At 43.0% G+C, this 17,447-nt stretch overlaps 2 protein-coding genes across 4 annotated transcripts in view; one reads left to right on the top strand and one right to left on the bottom strand.

The window, feature by feature from the left end:
• Positions 1-6,462, top strand: part of atg7 (ATG7 autophagy related 7 homolog (S. cerevisiae)) — a 97,146-nt gene extending 90,684 nt beyond the window's left edge. Inside the window, exons 19-20 of one of the 2 annotated variants that reach the window (XR_011667302.1) lie at positions 5,294-5,730; positions 5,847-6,462. Coding sequence is in view for 1 of the 2 variants with exons in the window: in XM_071336955.1 (XP_071193056.1) it covers positions 5,294-5,326 (33 nt within the window). In the remaining variant the exon portion in view is untranslated. Of the gene's footprint in view, positions 1-5,293; positions 5,761-5,846 lie in introns of those variants that run through there. The other variant, XM_071336955.1, reaches the window with a different exon arrangement.
• A 4,146-nt stretch (positions 6,463-10,608) lies between these two features.
• Positions 10,609-17,447, bottom strand: part of vgll4b (vestigial-like family member 4b) — a 115,112-nt gene continuing 108,273 nt past the window's right edge. For both annotated transcript variants that reach the window (XM_071336922.1, XM_071336921.1), the window contains one exon: positions 10,609-16,462. In XM_071336922.1, the coding sequence (XP_071193023.1) occupies positions 16,215-16,462 (248 nt within the window). In that variant the 3' untranslated portion in view covers positions 10,609-16,214. The remainder of the gene's footprint in view (positions 16,463-17,447) is intronic.

Genomic DNA, 17,447 nt, shown 5'->3' with positions numbered 1-17,447 from the left:
GAATCTGTGCAGAAGATCTAGGTGCTGCTGTAGGCCCACCTTGGTTGGGGACAGAAGCACCAGATCATCAGCAAACAGACATTTGACTTGAGATTCTTGTGCCCTCGCCAATTCATTGATATACAGTACCAGTCAAAAGTTTGGACACACCTACTCATTCAAGGGTTTTTCTTTATTTTTACTATTTTCTACATTGTGGAATAATAGTGAAGACATCAAAACTATGAAATAACACATATGGAATCATGTAGTAACCAAAAAAGTGTTAAACAAATTTGAGATTCTTCTAAGTAGCCACCCTTTGCCTTGATGACAGCGTTGCACACTCTTAACCAGCTTCACCTGGAATGCTTTTCCAACAGTTTTGAAGGAGTTCCCACATATGCTGAGCACTTGTTGGCTGCTTTACCTTCACTCTACGGTCCAACTCATCCCAAACCATCTCAATTGATATAGGTCTCCTCCTTGGGTGATTGTGGAGTCCAGGTCATCTGATGCAGCACTCCATCACTCTCCTTCTTGGTCATAAAGCCCTTACACAGCCTGGAGGTGTGTTTTGGGTCATTGTGGTGTTGAAAAACAAATGATTGTCCCGCTAAGTGCAAACCAGATGGGATGGCGTATCACTGCAGAATGCTGTGGTAGCCATGCTGGTTAAGAGTGCCTTGAATTTAGAAGGAAATACATGTTTGCGTTACTACATGATTCCATATGTGTTATTTCATTAGTTTTGATGTCTTCACTATTATTCTACAATGTAAAAAATAGTAAAAATAAAGAAAAAGTAGGTGTTGGTGTGTCCAAACATTTGACTGGTACTATATATCAATCATCACAACACAGGAGAGACCGACCTATATCAATCGTCACAACACAGGAGAGACCTGTATCAATCGTCACAACACAGGAGAGACCTGTATCAATTGTCACAACACAGGAGGGACCTATATCAATCGTCACAACACAGGAGGGACCTATATCAATCGTCACAACACAGGAGGGACCTATATCAATCGTCACAACACAGGAGGGACCTATATCAATCGTCACAACACAGGGGGGACCTATATCAATCGTCACAACACAGGGGGGACCTATATCAATCGTCACAACACAGGAGGGACCTATATCAATCGTCACAACACAGGAGGGACCTATATCAATCGTCACAACACAGGAGGGACCTATATCAATCGTCACAACACAGGAGAGACCGACCTATATCAATCGTCACAACACAGGAGAGACCTGTATCAATTGTCACAACACAGGAGGGACCTATATCAATCATCACAACACAGGAGAGACCGACCTATATCAATCGTCACAACACAGGAGAGACCTGTATCAATTGTCACAACACAGGAGGGACCTATATCAATCGTCACAACACAGGAGGGACCTATATCAATCGTCACAACACAGGAGGGACCTATATCAATCGTCACAACACAGGAGGGACCTATATCAATCGTCACAACACAGGGGGGACCTATATCAATCGTCACAACACAGGAGGGACCTATATCAATCGTCACAACACAGGAGGGACCTATATCAATCGTCACAACACAGGAGGGACCTATATCAATCGTCACAACACAGGAGAGACCTATATCAATCGTCACAACACAGGAGGGACCTATATCAATCATGTCCACATTGATCTCATGTAAAACGCCCATTTAAGCTCTTATTGAATTCTGTTCCTCTGGAGGCTGTGTAAAGGCCCACTCCGTAGGCTGTAATTAAGATAATGATGTGCATAATTATAGCCTCTCTCTTGCAGACTCCCTGTTGAAAACCAAGGCAGGGCCGTCATGCCAAAACCACAGACGGGGATAGAAAGGGTTTTTCTCTGTGTCTCTCTGGGACTACCACAGTGGTGCTGTAGTTACTGGACCTGACTACCACAGTGGTGCTGTAGTTACTGGACCTGACTACCACAGTGGTGCTGTAGTTACTGGACCTGACTACCACAGTGGTGCTGTAGTTACTGGACCTGACTACCACAGTGGTACTGTAGTTACTGGACCTGACTACCACAGTGGTGCTGTAGTTACTGGACCTGACTACCACAGTGGTGCTGTAGTTACTGGACCTGACTACCACATTGGTGCTGTAGTTACTGGACCTGACTACCACATTGGTGCTGTAGTTACTGGACCTGACTACCACATTGGTGCTGTAGTTACTGGACCTGACTACCACAGTGGTGCTGTAGTTACTGGACCTGACTACCACAGTGGTGCTGTAGTTACTGGACCTGACTACCACAGTGGTGCTGTAGTTACTGGACCTGACTACCACAGTGGTGCTGTAGTTACTAGACCTGACTGCCACAGTGGTGCTGTAGTTACTGGACCTGACTACCACAGTGGTGCTGTAGTTACTGGACCTGACTACCACAGTGGTGCTGTAGTTACTGGACCTGACTACCACAGTGGTGCTGTAGTTACTGGACCAGACTACCACAGTGGTGCTGTAGTTACTGGACCTGACTACCACAGTGGTGCTGTAGTTACTGGACCTGACTACCACAGTGGTGCTGTAGTTACTGGACCTGACTACCACAGTGGTGCTGTAGTTACTGGACCTGACTACCACAGTGGTGCTGTAGTTACTGGACCTGACTACCACAGTGGTGCTGTAGTTACTGGACCTGACTACCACAGTGGTGCTGTAGTTACTGGACCTGACTACCACAGTGGTGCTGTAGTTACTGGACCTGACTACCACAGTGGTGCTGTAGTTACTAGACCTGACTACCACAGTGGTGCTGTAGTTACTGGACCTGACTACCACAGTGGTACTGTAGTTACTGGACCTGACTACCACAGTGGTGCTGTAGTTACTGGACCTGACTACCACAGTGGTGCTGTAGTTACTAGACCTGACTACCACAGTGGTGCTGTAGTTACTGGACCTGACTACCACAGTGGTGCTGTAGTTACTAGACCTGACTACCACAGTGGTACTGTAGTTACTAGACCAGACTACCACAGTGGTGCTGTAGTTACTAGACCTGACTACCACAGTGGTGCTGTAGTTACTGGACCTGACTACCACAGTGGTGCTGTAGTTACTGGACCTGACTACCACAGTGGTGCTGTAGTTACTAGACCTGACTACCACAGTGGTGCTGTAGTTACTGGACCTGACTACCACAGTGGTGCTGTAGTTACTGGACCTGACTACCACAGTGGTGCTGTAGTTACTGGACCTGACTACCACAGTGGTGCTGTAGTTACTGGACCTGACTACCACAGTGGTGCTGTAGTTACTAGACCTGACTACCACAGTGGTGCTGTAGTTACTAGACCTGACTACCACAGTGGTGCTGTAGTTACTAGACCTGACTACCACAGTGGTGCTGTAGTTACTGGACCTGACTACCACAGTGGTGCTGTAGTTACTGGACCTGACTACCACAGTGGTGCTGTAGTTACTAGACCTGACTACCACAGTGGTGCTGTAGTTACTGGACCTGACTACCACAGTGGTGCTGTAGTTACTGGACCTGACTACCACAGTGGTGCTGTAGTTACTGGACCTGACTACCACAGTGGTGCTGTAGTTACTGGACCTGACTACCACAGTGGTACTATAGTTACTAGACCTGACTACCACAGTGGTGCTGTAGTTACTGGACCTGACTACCACAGTGGTGCTGTAGTTACTGGACCTGACTACCACAGTGGTGCTGTAGTTACTGGACCTGACTACCACAGTGGTGCTGTAGTTACTGGACCTGACTACCACAGTGGTGCTGTAGTTACTGGACCTGACTACCACAGTGGTGCTGTAGTTACTGGACCTGACTACCACAGTGGTGCTGTAGTTACTGGACCTGACTACCACAGTGGTACTGTAGTTACTGGACCTGACTACCACAGTGGTGCTGTAGTTACTGGACCTGACTACCACAGTGGTGCTGTAGTTACTGGACCTGACTACCACAGTGGTGCTGTAGTTACTGGACCTGACTACCACAGTGGTGCTGTAGTTACTGGACCTGACTACCACAGTGGTGCTGTAGTTACTAGACCTGACTACCACAGTGGTGCTGTAGTTACTGGACCTGACTACCACAGTGGTACTGTAGTTACTGGACCTGACTACCACAGTGGTACTGTAGTTACTGGACCTGACTACCACAGTGGTGCTGTAGTTACTAGACCTGACTACCAGTCTCCTCCCCTTCCTTCTCTTTGTGACTATGTTTTAACAAACACTCACGGGCAGTGTGGTAGTCTGTCCCTGATCCTACTCAAACACACTATTTATTTTTTAATAATAATAATAATTTAATTTGTCGTTTAGTAGATGCTCTTATCCAGAGAAACGTACAGGAGCCATTATGGTGGACACATCGCCAGACTTTTCACCTCGTCAGCTCTGGGATTCAAACCAGTGACTTTTCAGTTACTGGCCCAATGCTCTTAATCGCCAGGCAACATGCCGCAGATCAGTGTTTGTTACCCGTCCCAAATGGCGCCCTTTTTAAGGAATGGAAAGCATTCTTAGTGTCCTAAAATGTATTAATCACATTTCAGGTTTCTGAAAGCTGCACTTTTCTAGATATTTCATGTCACTCGTAGTGACAAACGTGATTTGTGTGTTTTTTTTGTGTAAAGGGTCACAATGAGTGTCAACAAAAAAAATAAAATGTAATGGCTTATTTGCGACGTGAGGTTTATTTGATGGAATAGAAGTTTCATAATGATTAAGTTGTTACCAGTGTACTGATAAATGTAGGACACTTGACGTCCCGGCAACTTTGAGAAAAAACACTATATATCGGAGTTGTGCCTGGTCATCACTAGTTACCACAGTCATAACGCCTACCTATTTCTACAATTTCTCGTCTTTAAATGTTATTTTTTTCCCTAACCACACCGCTAACCTTATACCTAACCTTTAAATGAAAACCAAAAAGCAAATGTTTGTTTTAATAAATCTTTTACGGTAGCCAGTTTTATTTTGTGGCTGTGGTAACTAGTGGGAACAGTTGTGCCTGCTGTCCCACCACTAGCTGCCTCTTCATTGGATAGAATGGTCCCACATGATCTTGCCTCCTCCCAACTGCCATTTTTAAAGAAATGTATTTTCCTTGTTAGAAAGGCCACTACAGTATCGGGTCAATACAGTGGATCATCTGTGGTCACATTCAGGGCTTGGCGATGGCTTTCTGTACAGTCTCTCTGAAATGGAAGCAAACCCATTCCTTCTGTCTCTTCTACATGTGAGCACTTTATCTCATTTCTGTTATGTTTGTTTTATTGTCTTTTAGATCTGGGACATGAGTGATGATGAGAGCATCTGAGAGGGAGGACGGAATCCGAAACCTCACAGTTCTAGAATTGGAACACGGAACACGGAACACAGTCCCCAAGCCATTCTACTGCGTTCCAACAAGCCATCACTTCTCATCTCTTCTGTTCAGAGTTCAGAACATATATAATGGGCCTTCTTCACTATTATTATTATTTTCTAAACCCCAGTTGGTGTTTATATATGCCCCCTGATACAGTTTAAATAACGGCTAACAACATTTGAAATGGTCAGAGTTGAATTAAGAATATCGGGTCTTCGAGTATTTTCTGAAACTGTTTGAATTGACGTTGGGTGTCATCAGAAAGGATGAAAAAACGTCATCTTTAAAACGTTACTGATACGGTTTAATATTAACATCTAATAAACATCTGAAATGTAAAGAATGTCTGTAGGGTTAAGGGAGAACCCCTCGCATTATAGAATGTCTGTAGGGTTAAGGGAGAACCCCTCGCATTATAGAATGTCTGTAGGGTTAAGGGAGAACCCCTCGCATTATAGAATGTCTGTAGGGTTAAGGGAGAACCCCTCGCATTATAACAGTGTCGCTCTCATGACAACTAATATGGTGAGACATTCTGTTCTATACCTTCTATGTTCTGAAGGGGAATGTAAAGATGTTTAAATGCTTTTCAGTCTATCTTGAATCATTTGTGTTATTTGTTTCCCAGATAAGTTGTCCTGATACGACCCATACCCAGCTCACTGTCTGTCAACTGATTTAACTTGTAATATATGCTGGCTCCTTTCCCGTTTCAAATTTGTTACGGGGGACGTATATATTTCCCAAATTGACCTTCTCCTGTAACATACAGTATATATATATGTAACACATGTAAGCCCTTTACTATCCCAGTTTCAGGGACTTTTCACACATTTACATCCCTTAATTTATGTCCATCCAGATTATTACACTGTGGAAATATGGCTTGATGTAGACCTACATACAGTACAACATACAATAGGAACTGCTTTACAACCCTGAGGATAGGTACCACGGTCTGTGAAACACAGAATGATGCCACCACTCTGTACGTTGTCATGTCGCGTCTTGTACTTTTTTGTAACATCTTTGTCAAGTACAGATAAAAGCCATATTTGACGTAAATTAAATGTTCCCTGTATGGATATTGTCCTCTTCATTTCATCTACATCAACCACCTATATACACTGAGTACCAAACATTTAAGAACACCTTCCTAATATTAAGTTGAATATCTTTTGCCCTCACAACAGCATTAATTCATCGGGGTGTGGTCTCTACAAGCTGTCGAAAGTGTTCCACAGGGATGCTGGCCCATGTTGACTCCAATGCTTCCCAACAGTTGTGTCAAGTTGGCTGGATGTCCTTTGGGTGGTGGACCATTCTTGATACACACGGGAAACTGTTGAGTGTGGAAAAACCCAGCAGCGTTGCAGTTCTTGACACACTCATACCGGTGCGCCTGGCACCTACTACCATACCCCGTTCAAAGGCACTTAAATCTTTTGTCTTGCTCCTTCACCCTCTGAATGATACACCATCCATGTTTCAATTGTCTCAAGGCTTAAAAATCCATCATTAACCCGTCTCCTCCCCTTCATCTACACTGATTGAAGTGGATTTAACAGGTGACATCAAGGGATCATAGCTTTCACCTGGTCAGTCTGTCATGGAAAGAGCAGGTGTGTACATACACAATGACAAAGGAAAAACAGGTTTTTAGAAATGTTGAAAATGTATTACAAATAAAAAATATCACACTTACATAAGTATTCAGACTCTTTACTCAGAACTTAGTTGAAGCACCTTTTAGCAGCGATTACAGCCTCGAGTCTTCTTGGGTATGACACTGCACACTTGTATTTATTATTCTTCTCTGCAGATCCTGTCAGGTTGGATGGGGAGCGTCGCTACACAGATATTATCAGGTCTCTCCTGAGATATTCGATTGGGTTCAAGTCCGGGTTCTGGCTGGGCCACTCAATGACATTGAGACTTGTCCCGAAGCCACTCCTGCATTGTCTTGGCTGTGTGCTTAGGGTCGTTGTCCTGTTGGAAGGTGAACCTCCGCCCCAGTCTGAGGTCCTGAGCGCTCTGGAGCAGGTTTTCATCAAGGATCTCTCTGTACTTTTCTCCGTTAATCTTTGCCTTGATCCTGACTAGTCTCCCAGTCCCTGCTGCTGAAAAACATCCCCACAGCATGATGCTGTCACCACCATGCTTCACCGTAGGGATGTTGCCAGGTTTCCTCCAGATGTGACGCTTGGCATTCAGGCCTAGGAGTTAAATTTTGGCTTCATCAGACCAGAGAATGACTGTACGTTTGTTTGTGTGTAGCTCTGTGTCGAACTGCTTTGCTTTATCTTGGCCAGGTCGCAGTTGTAAATGAGAACATGTTCTCAACTGGCCTACCTGGTTAAATAAAAATCCTTTAGGTGCCTTTTGACAAACTCCTCAGTAAAAGGCACATCTGGCCACTACCATGAAGACCTGATAGGTGGAGTGCTGCAGAGATTGTTGTCCTTCTGGAAGGTTCTCCCATCTTCACAGAGGAGCTCTGTTAGAGTGACCATAACATGTGGAAAAAGGGGTCTGAATACTTTCCAAATGTCTTCAGAAAGGTTTCACACCTTGACTTTTTCCACATTATGTTGTGTTACTGATCAACACACCCCATAATGTCAAAGTGTAATTATGTTTTCAGAAATGTTTACAAACTAATTAAAAAAAATGTATTGAGTAAATAAGTATTTAACCCTTTATAGGCTCAGGAGTAAAAATGTGCTTAACAAGTCACATAATAAGTTGCATGGACTCTGTGTGCAATAATAGTGTTTAACATGATTTTTGAATGACTACCTCATCTCTGTACCCCACACCTACAATTACCTGTCAGGTCCCTCAGTCGAGCAGTGAATTTCAGGGTTTAACATTAACTGGCTACCACATCTCTGTATCCCAACACATACAATTATCTGTAAGGTCCCTCAAGTCAATTTCAACCACAAAGACCAGGGAGGTTTTCCAATGATTTGCAAAGAAGGGCACCGATTGGTAGATTTTGAATATCCGTTTGACCATGACGAAGTTGTTATTTACACTTTGGCTGGTGTATCAATACATCCAGTCACTACAAAGATACAGGTGTCCTTCCTAACTCAGTTGCCGGAGAGGAAGGAAACCGCTCAGGGATTTCACCATGAGGCCAATGGTGACTTTAAAACAGAGTTTAACGGCTGTGATAGGAGAAAACTGAGAATGGGTTAACACTGTAGTTACTCCACAGTACTAAACTAATTGACAGAGTGAAAAGAAGCCTGTACAGAATAAAAATATTCCAAAACAGATCCTTGCAAACAGGATGCAAAAAGTAATATTGCAACAAATGTGGCAAAAAACTGAACTTTTTGTCCTGAATACAAAGCGGTATGTTTGGGGCAAATCCAACACATCACTGAGTACCACTTCATATTTTCAAGCATGGTGGAGGCTGCATCATGTTATGGGTATACTTATCAGCAAGGACTAGGGAGTTTTTTAGGATAAAAAATAAACGTAACAGAGCTACTAAATCCTAGAGGAAAAGCTGGTTGTCTGCTTTCCAACAGACACGGGGAGATTAATTCACCTTTCAGCAGGACAATAACCTAAAACACAAGGCCAAATATACACTGGAGTTGCTTACCAAGGCGACATTGAATGTTCCAGAGTGGCCAAGTTACAGTTTTGGCTTGAAAATCTATGGCAAAACTTGAAAATGCAGGCGGACAGGCATTGAGGCATTCAGTTACTGTTTGATTGAACGTTAGAATGGGCAAAAAGTGACTTAAGTGACTGTGGTATGATCGTTGGTCCCAGGCACACCGGAGACAGTATCTCACAAACTAACAGGCGGGCCACAAACAGACAAATAACAGCACAGTACAACAGTCATGTGCAGAACGACATCTTGGAACTCACAACTCGTCGATCCTTGTTACTGATTGGCTATTGCAGCAGAAGAACACACCGGGTTCCACTCCTATCAGCTAAGAACAAGAAGCAGCGGCTCCAGTGGCCGCGACATCACCAACACTGGACAAATGAGGCGTGATAATACATCGCCTGCACCGATGACTCCCACTTCCTGTGCGTCATGCTGATGGCAGAGTAATGGACCAATTCAGTCTGTTCAGGAGGCAAAGGGGGGGTCTGACCCTGGTACTAGATGGGTGTACCTAATAAACTGTCTGGTCAGTGTATATCTCAATCACCAACAAAAAAAAAATATATATATATATATATAAAAAGTACCCAATTGTTATACTTAAGTAAATGTAAAGATACCTTAATAGAAAATGACTCAAGTAATAGTGAAAGTCACCCAGTAAAATACTAAAGTTCAAAAGTATTTTAGTTTTAAATATTCTTAAGTATCAAAAGTAAAAGTATAAATCACTTCAAATTCCTTATATTAAGCAAACCAGACGTTTCCTTTTATTTACAGATAGCCAAGGGCACACTCCAACACAGACATTTACAAACGAAGTGTGTGTTTAGTGAGTCCACCAGATCACAGGCAGTAGGACTTGGTAATAAACAGTCATTATTTAACACTAGGGACAGACTCAGGGTTTAGTGACTTGGTAATAAACAGTAATTATTTAACACTAGGGACAGACTCAGGGTTTAGAGACTTGGTAATAAACAGTAATTATTTAACACTAGGGACAGACTCAGGGTTTAGAGACTTGGTAATAAACAGTAATTATTTAACACTAGGGACAGACTCAGGGTTTAGAGACTTGGTAATAAACAGTAATTATTTAACACTAGGGACAGACTCAGGGTTTAGAGACTTGGTAATAAACAGTAATTATTTAACACTAGGGACAGACTCAGGGTTTAGTGACTTGGTAATAACAGTAATTATTTAACACTAGGGACAGACTCAGGGTTTAGAGACTTGGTAATAACAGTAATTATTTAACACTAGGGACAGACTCAGGGTTTAGAGACTTGGTAATAACAGTAATTATTTAACGCTAGGGACAGACTCAGGGTTTAGTGACTTGGTAATAACAGTAATTATTTAACGCTAGGGACAGACTCAGGGTTTAGAGACTTGGTAATAAACTGTAATAACCAATAACAGTGACCAGACAGAGTAATATAACTAATAACATAAGTGACCAGACAGAGTAATATAACTAATAACATAAGTGATCAGACAGAGAAATATAACTAATAACATAAGTGACCAGACCGAGTAATATAACTAATAACATAAGTGACCAGGCCGAGACACAACGTGAGGTTTAAGAGCAGTTTATTGTTCATCGATACTACTTAAGTACAAAAAAGGTGGCCTGCCAAAACCTTTTTTAGTTGAAGGAACAAGGCCACAAAACGAAGGTTTAACACAGATTTACTAACAGCATGGACAGTAGAATACTACAATGTTGGTGCAGCTTCCAAGTGAAGGAACTTGAATATTTAGGGTTGCATCCCGAAATGGTACCTAATTCCCTATGTATCTGCTGTTGACTAGTAGACTATATAGGGAAAAGGGTTCCATTTTGGAAACACACAGTCAGTCTTCCTGGGATCTTCCATTAAATAACATAGCTAATACAGTAGCATCTTTATCCCAAACTGGTTGGATGACTACCTGGCTATACCTGTTATTACTGGATCACAAAAGAAGCCAAACAAGATGGATGACAACGATATTTTGTTCAATTGTCTCAAGAGGCAAATGGTTGAAATAAAGAGGATTGGTTACAAATGGCACTTTTCCCTATGTAGGGAATCCGGTGATTGTTGGGACATAACCGTTATGCCTTTGTAGACTGTCTGCTGAGTAGCCTTTATGCAGCATTATAACTGCCAAAATACACAAGTGTCTATCATCAATGCAGTGTTTTTTTCATATTATTACTGTGTTCCTGCACTTTAACCTTTTAAAAAATTAAAAAATTAAACATCTAAAAAACAAAACAAAAAAGATCAACTTTTTTTTCTTTCTTTTTTTTTTAACAACAAAAACAAAAAGTCATAAAATGCATGATTGGACAAAAAAAAAAAAGGGAAATTAAATAGCTACATATCATTAACAAATTCATTGATCCTCCAAAAATACCTATGATTTTTTATTTTCTCTGTACATTTCGTTACGCACAGCGTAATGATGGTCTTATAGTTACCTATATAAAAAATACTTTGTCATGAAGTGATTTTCCTACAGCGTGTAGGGAATAGGGAATTGTGTTGCCGAAGCAGAACAAAAGTGAGAGACTCCAAAATTCCGTTAACTTTCCCAAAAAACTCCCAGATTCTGTTTAGAGGATTCCCACATTTTCTGCTTTTCCCCCTCCTGATCCTGTGAATCTTCCAACTGGGATTTCTAGAAAACCTGGGACTTTTGGGAAAAGGTATTGGAAAATTAGCAACCCTACTACTACCTAGTGACGGTAATGAAATGTGTTTTAGGATAAATGACTTCAAGGGACACTAGTGTCCCCTTCCCTCTGTGTTCATGCACTAAAAATGACAGTTCATTTCACCACAATGGCCTAAATAAAACGTTCTCATATAACATTTACAGAAAGTACAGACCAATCATTCATCTGTTATGAACTACTATAGATTAGAAGAGTTTCTTTACATCTAAACTCATTAAACATTAAAGTCAACAATAATAATAATAATAACAACTGACTGGCAGCTGGATCCCGGCTCTCAAGAAAAATATGTTTTCGGCTCCACCCCAAATTGGTTCCCTATTCCCTACATAGTGCACTACCTTTTGGACAGACAAGTTTGAGAAAAGCACCAAAAGAGAATATTGTCAAAAGAGTCCGTTCCCATGTAGCCCGCCTGGCCTCGCTCTCATTTCTGCTCGTCTTCCTCGGAGGACATGAAGGGCCGGCCAAACGTAGGGCACTGCCTAGGAAATAGGGTAGCATTTAGGAAGTGTAGCTTAGTCAATGTAAATATGTTCAAATGTCCAAGGATATGAGTTGTGATGATGGAATGTAAAGGACATGTATAAAGGGTTTTAAAGCGTTAAGATGGACAGTGCCCCATAAACCCTTAGATCTTTACCATGTTCTGGCACCTCATAGTTATCAAATCGCCACTAAGGTTGTACATTTCCGGTAACTTCTTTCCCAGAAATTCTAGCCGGTTGGAGGATCCCTGGATTTTTCCAGAATCTTCCAACCGGAATTTCCCGGGAAATCTAGGAATTTTGGAAACATTTCTGGATTTTTCGAAAACCCTAATCAACACCGTTCCGTTAATAAGTTAGTAGCTCTACTGAGAAGAATAAAACACCTGTACTAGATGTTTCCTACATGAAGGAATGTATGCTGCCTTGATACAGGTTGGTAAAGGAGCTATTCAAACGAGTCAGTTTCACAAGCCGCAGCAGGCTACCTACCGCTACCTACCGCTACACAACATAGTTGTTCATCAGAGAAGAAGAAACATCGAAAATACTAAATAAAAAGAAACCGTCTCAACAGAATCATGATCAGCGTGTGGTTGAGTCTGGGTCCATCTCTCTGGCCGGTTGTTTTATTCCTTTCTCTTATTCAGTCATGGGAAGAAAAAAAAAACGCTGTCTCATCCTGAACCAGGGATGATTAATAACGTTGTAGAGACGTCATGTTAACGTTGTAGAGACGTCGTGTTAACGTTAGACACGTCGTGTTAACGTTGTAGACACGTCGTGTTAACGTTGTAGACACGTCGTGTTAACGTTGTAGACACGTCGTGTTAACGTTGTAGAGACGTCGTGTTAACGTTGTCGAGACGTCGTGTTAACGTTGTCGAGACGTTGTGTTAACGTTGTCGAGACGTCGTGTTAACGTTGTCGAGACGTCATGTTAACGTTGTCGAGACGTCATGTTAACGTTGTCGAGACGTCATGTTAACGTTGTAGAGACGTCGTGTTAACGTTGTCGAGACGTCATGTTAACGTTGTCGAGACGTCATGTTAACGTTGTCGAGACGTCATGTTAACGTTGTCGAGACGTCATGTTAACGTTGTCGAGACGTCATGACGTCCAACTGATCAGATAGAGCAGTATAGGAGGCTGTCCTCGCTGTGACTTTGTCGCTAGCTGGCTGCTCCCAGAGAGAATATCACTGAAGATACCTAAATAATAACATGGAGTACAACTGTACCAGCAGTGTAATCTACGACTATTACTGAACACAAATACATCGAGAAGAAAGTCTAGTATTGAGATTGAAATGTCTAATTAACATGAATAGATACCAGCTATTTAAAAACAAACATGTCTTATTCTGTACGGTTATTTGTTCTAACCTTCAACCCATAGAGCTCAAATCTACCTACCAACCACACTGCTGGAGAGAGGAGCTCTCTATTATAAACCATAGAGCCCAAATCTACCTACCAACCACACTGCTGGAGAGAGAGAGGAGCTCTCTATTATAAACCATAGAGCCCAAATCTACCTACCAACCACACTGCTGGAGAGAGAGAGGAGCTCTCTATTATAAACCATAGAGCTCAAATCTACCTACCAACCACACTGCTGCAGAGAGAGAGGAGCTCTCTATAATAAACCATAGAGCTCAAATCTACCTACCAACCACACTGCTGGAGAGAGAGAGGAGCTCTCTATTATAAACCATAGAGCCCAAATCTACCTACCAACCACACTGCTGGAGAGAGGAGCTCTCTATTATAAACCATAGAGCTCAAATCTACCTACCAACCACACTGCTGGAAAGAGAGAGGAGCTCTCTATAATAAACCATAGAGCTCAAATCTACCTACCAACCACACTGCTGGAGAGAGGAGCTCTCTATAATAAACCATAGAGCCCAAATCTACCTACCAACCACACTGCTGGAAAGAGAGAGGAGCTCTCTATAATAAACCATAGAGCTCAAATCTACCAACCAACCACACTGCTGGAGAGGAGCTCTCTATTATAAACCATAGAGCCCAAATCTACCAACCAACCACACTGCTGCAGAGAGAGAGGAGCTCTCTATTATAAACCATAGAGCCCAAATCTACCAACCAACCACACTGCTGCAGAGAGAGAGGAGCTCTCTATTATAAACCATAGAGCCCAAATCTACCTACCAACCACACTGCTGGAGAGAGGAGCTCTCTATTATAAACCATAGAGCTCAAATCTACCTACCAACCACACTGCTGCAGAGAGAGAGGAGCCCTCTATTCTAAACCAGAGGAAATTCAACAATGCCTCAGGAGGAATAGAACATTTTAAAAAGGACAACACACCAACAATAGCAAGTGTTAGAATAAAGAAAAATACATCTCTTGCTCTCATCTCCGTCCCAGAAAGAAAAGGCTATTTTGACCACATGATGCAACATCACAGAACCGAATCTCTAAACTTCTAAAAGTATTGTTCTAGAGTATGTTATATCAGCATGTAGCGTGTAGCGTGTCCATCGGGAGGTTGATATGCAACCTCGGGTCCCTCAACATTAGTGCAAATCAGTCGGCCTTGTCTTTTCAAGTACACATATAACTGACGTACAGGACAACTGGACAAATAGGAGAAAATGGGGGAGAGAGGGGGAGAGGAGGGTAGAGGAGGAGAGGAGGTTAGAGGAGGGAAGAGGAGGGTAGAGGAGAGAGGAGAGGAGAGGGTAGAGGAGCGAGGAGAGAAGAGGAGGAGAGGGTAGAGGAGAGAAGAGGAGAGAAGAGAAGAGAAGAGGAGAGAAGAGGAGAGAAGAGGAGAGGGTAGAGGAGAGAAGGGGGTAGAGGAGAGAAGAGGAGAGAAGAGAAGAGGAGAGAAGAGGAGAGAAGAGGGTAGAGGAGAGAAGAGGGTAGAGGAGAGAAGAGGAGAAGAGAAGAGAAGAGAGAAGAGGAGAGAAGAGAAGAGAAGAGGAGAGAAGAGGGTAGAGGAGAGATGAGGGTAGAGGAGGAGAGGGTAGAGGAGAGAAGTGGAGAGAAGAGAAGAGAAGAGGAGAGAAGAGGAGAGAAGAGGGTAGAGGAGAGATGAGGGTAGAGGAGGAGAGGAGGGTAGAGGAGAGAAGAGGAGATGGGAGAGGGGAGAAGAGGGTAGAGGAGAGAAGATGGGAGAGGGGAGAAGAGGGTAGAGGAGAGAAGAGAGTGTAGAGGAGAGAGGAGAGAAGAGGAGATGGGAGGAGAGGAGAGGGGAGAAGGGTAGATGATGGTAAACGATACTTTACAGTGGGGTGCTAGAGAGATGGAAAGGCAAATAAATCGGATGGGTGAAATAAAAATAATGTATTTTTCTTTCTTTTTTTAAAATGGGGCGACAGATTTGCATCCGAGTTCTCTTTGGTAACGAAGGCATGTGGTTGGTTGGTTGAGCTGCTTCTCCATATAGAATCCATAGGATAGAAACAAACGCTTTCCTCACGTTTAGCTTTTCTTGTCAACGTTTTTGGGCATCCAATAACGCAAACCTACAAAATAACACAATCCAACTAAATGACAAAAAGGAACCCCCCCCCCCCCCCCTCTATGGTTATGTACATGGCTATATAGCTAGCTACTAACACAGCTCTCTGTGGGGCCAAAATCATTCAGGGTAGTCTTATACCAGGGACCGAGGCCAACCCCTCTTCCCGGCTAGAGAGCAACTGGAGGATGCAGGGTTTTGCTCCAGCCCTGTTATAAAGCACACCTGGGTCGTATGCATTTGTGCACATTACAGCTAAATAACAACAGAAAACTAAGTGAATACGACCCCGATCTAAACTCTGCTACTCCTCGGGGATCTTGCTCCAGGTGTGTTAGATGGCGTTAGTGCAGGGCTGGAGCAAAACCCCAAAACACCCTCCCAGTAGCGGTTCAACCAGCCCTGTGGTAGGTTACAGTGAACAGGGCGGGGTATATCTGGCTCTGATTGGCCTACTCTAGTCCCTCCCTTCAGGACACAACCGAGGGGGAGTGGTTGTGGTTGACCATGTGACTGTTGGGAGACGAGTCAGGGGAGGAGGAGGAGCTTCCTTTGGCTTTGATCTGCAGCCAGGTCTCTCCTAAGGCCTTGGTGAAGTGGTCGTCCACAGAACCGGTGATGGACACAGAGTTAGTGGCGGGTTCCGGCTGCTTGTAATTCCTCCCCAGGCTGCGACGGAAATGCTCCTCGATCACCGGGTCAACACACACCGTATTGGCTGGAGAGAAGGGGAGAGAAGAGGAGAGGACATTTCACTTTTGTGTGAGGGGAGAGGAGAAAGAAGCAAACTACACAGACACCAGTTCATTACATCCACTACAGCTACAGGACTATACATATATTGACCCGTCAGACAGAAGACAGAACATGGTAAACCAGCCTGCTGTCAGAGAGACCTGTGTGTTTCATAACGGCTGGCCGTGGGACAGTCCAATCTGGTGTTTTTCCCTGGACCAACTGCTAGAACCGTAAGACTTAAATAGAGGTCTCATCTTTGGATCAGTGTCATTATGTCATCGGACAGCCAAGGTAGCGTCATTGAGACTATATCCATTTTAAAAGTAGTCCATTTCCTGCTTCCTTTGTGTTTGATAAAAAGCATAAAGCTTACATTGGTGATTTACTGCCACCTGCAGTGCTGGAATCCTGAACTAACTCTTGTGGCCACTAGATGGCGGTGATATAGCTTAAAGCCGTTGCCATAGGCAACCCACTTTGAAGAAGACAATGCTCTCTGATCATTGGCCCGATCGCTCCCAACACATTTGAATCCCCACCCAGTTGACAACTTTTTTTTTTTTTTTTTTAAATGGTGGAAGCCCTCGATGGTAATGTCCATGCTAAAACGGGTTATATCTACGATGAGTCCTTTTATTCAAATCAGATTGTATATGTCACATCGCGCTGAAAACAACAGGTGCACACTTTACTCACAAGCCCTTAACCAACAATGCAGTTCAAGAAATAGAGTTAAGAAAATATTTTCTAACTAAACAAGTAAAAAGTGTAATTAAAAGTAACAATAAAATGACATAACAATGACAAGGCTATATACAGGGCGTAACGGTAATTTGTAGGTCGTGGTAAAGTGACTATACATAGACAGTGATTAGCAGCAATGCAAAATCAATGTAAATTGTCCGGGTGGCCATTTTGATTAATTGTTCAGGAGTCTTATGGCTTGGGGGTAGAAGCTGTTAAGG

The sequence above is a fragment of the Salvelinus alpinus genome, chromosome 12, assembly GCF_045679555.1.
Source record: "Salvelinus alpinus chromosome 12, SLU_Salpinus.1, whole genome shotgun sequence".
Taxonomy (NCBI): Eukaryota; Metazoa; Chordata; class Actinopteri; order Salmoniformes; family Salmonidae; genus Salvelinus; species Salvelinus alpinus.
Note: the sequence above shows the minus strand (reverse complement) of the source record. Positions and strands in the feature narration are given on the sequence as shown.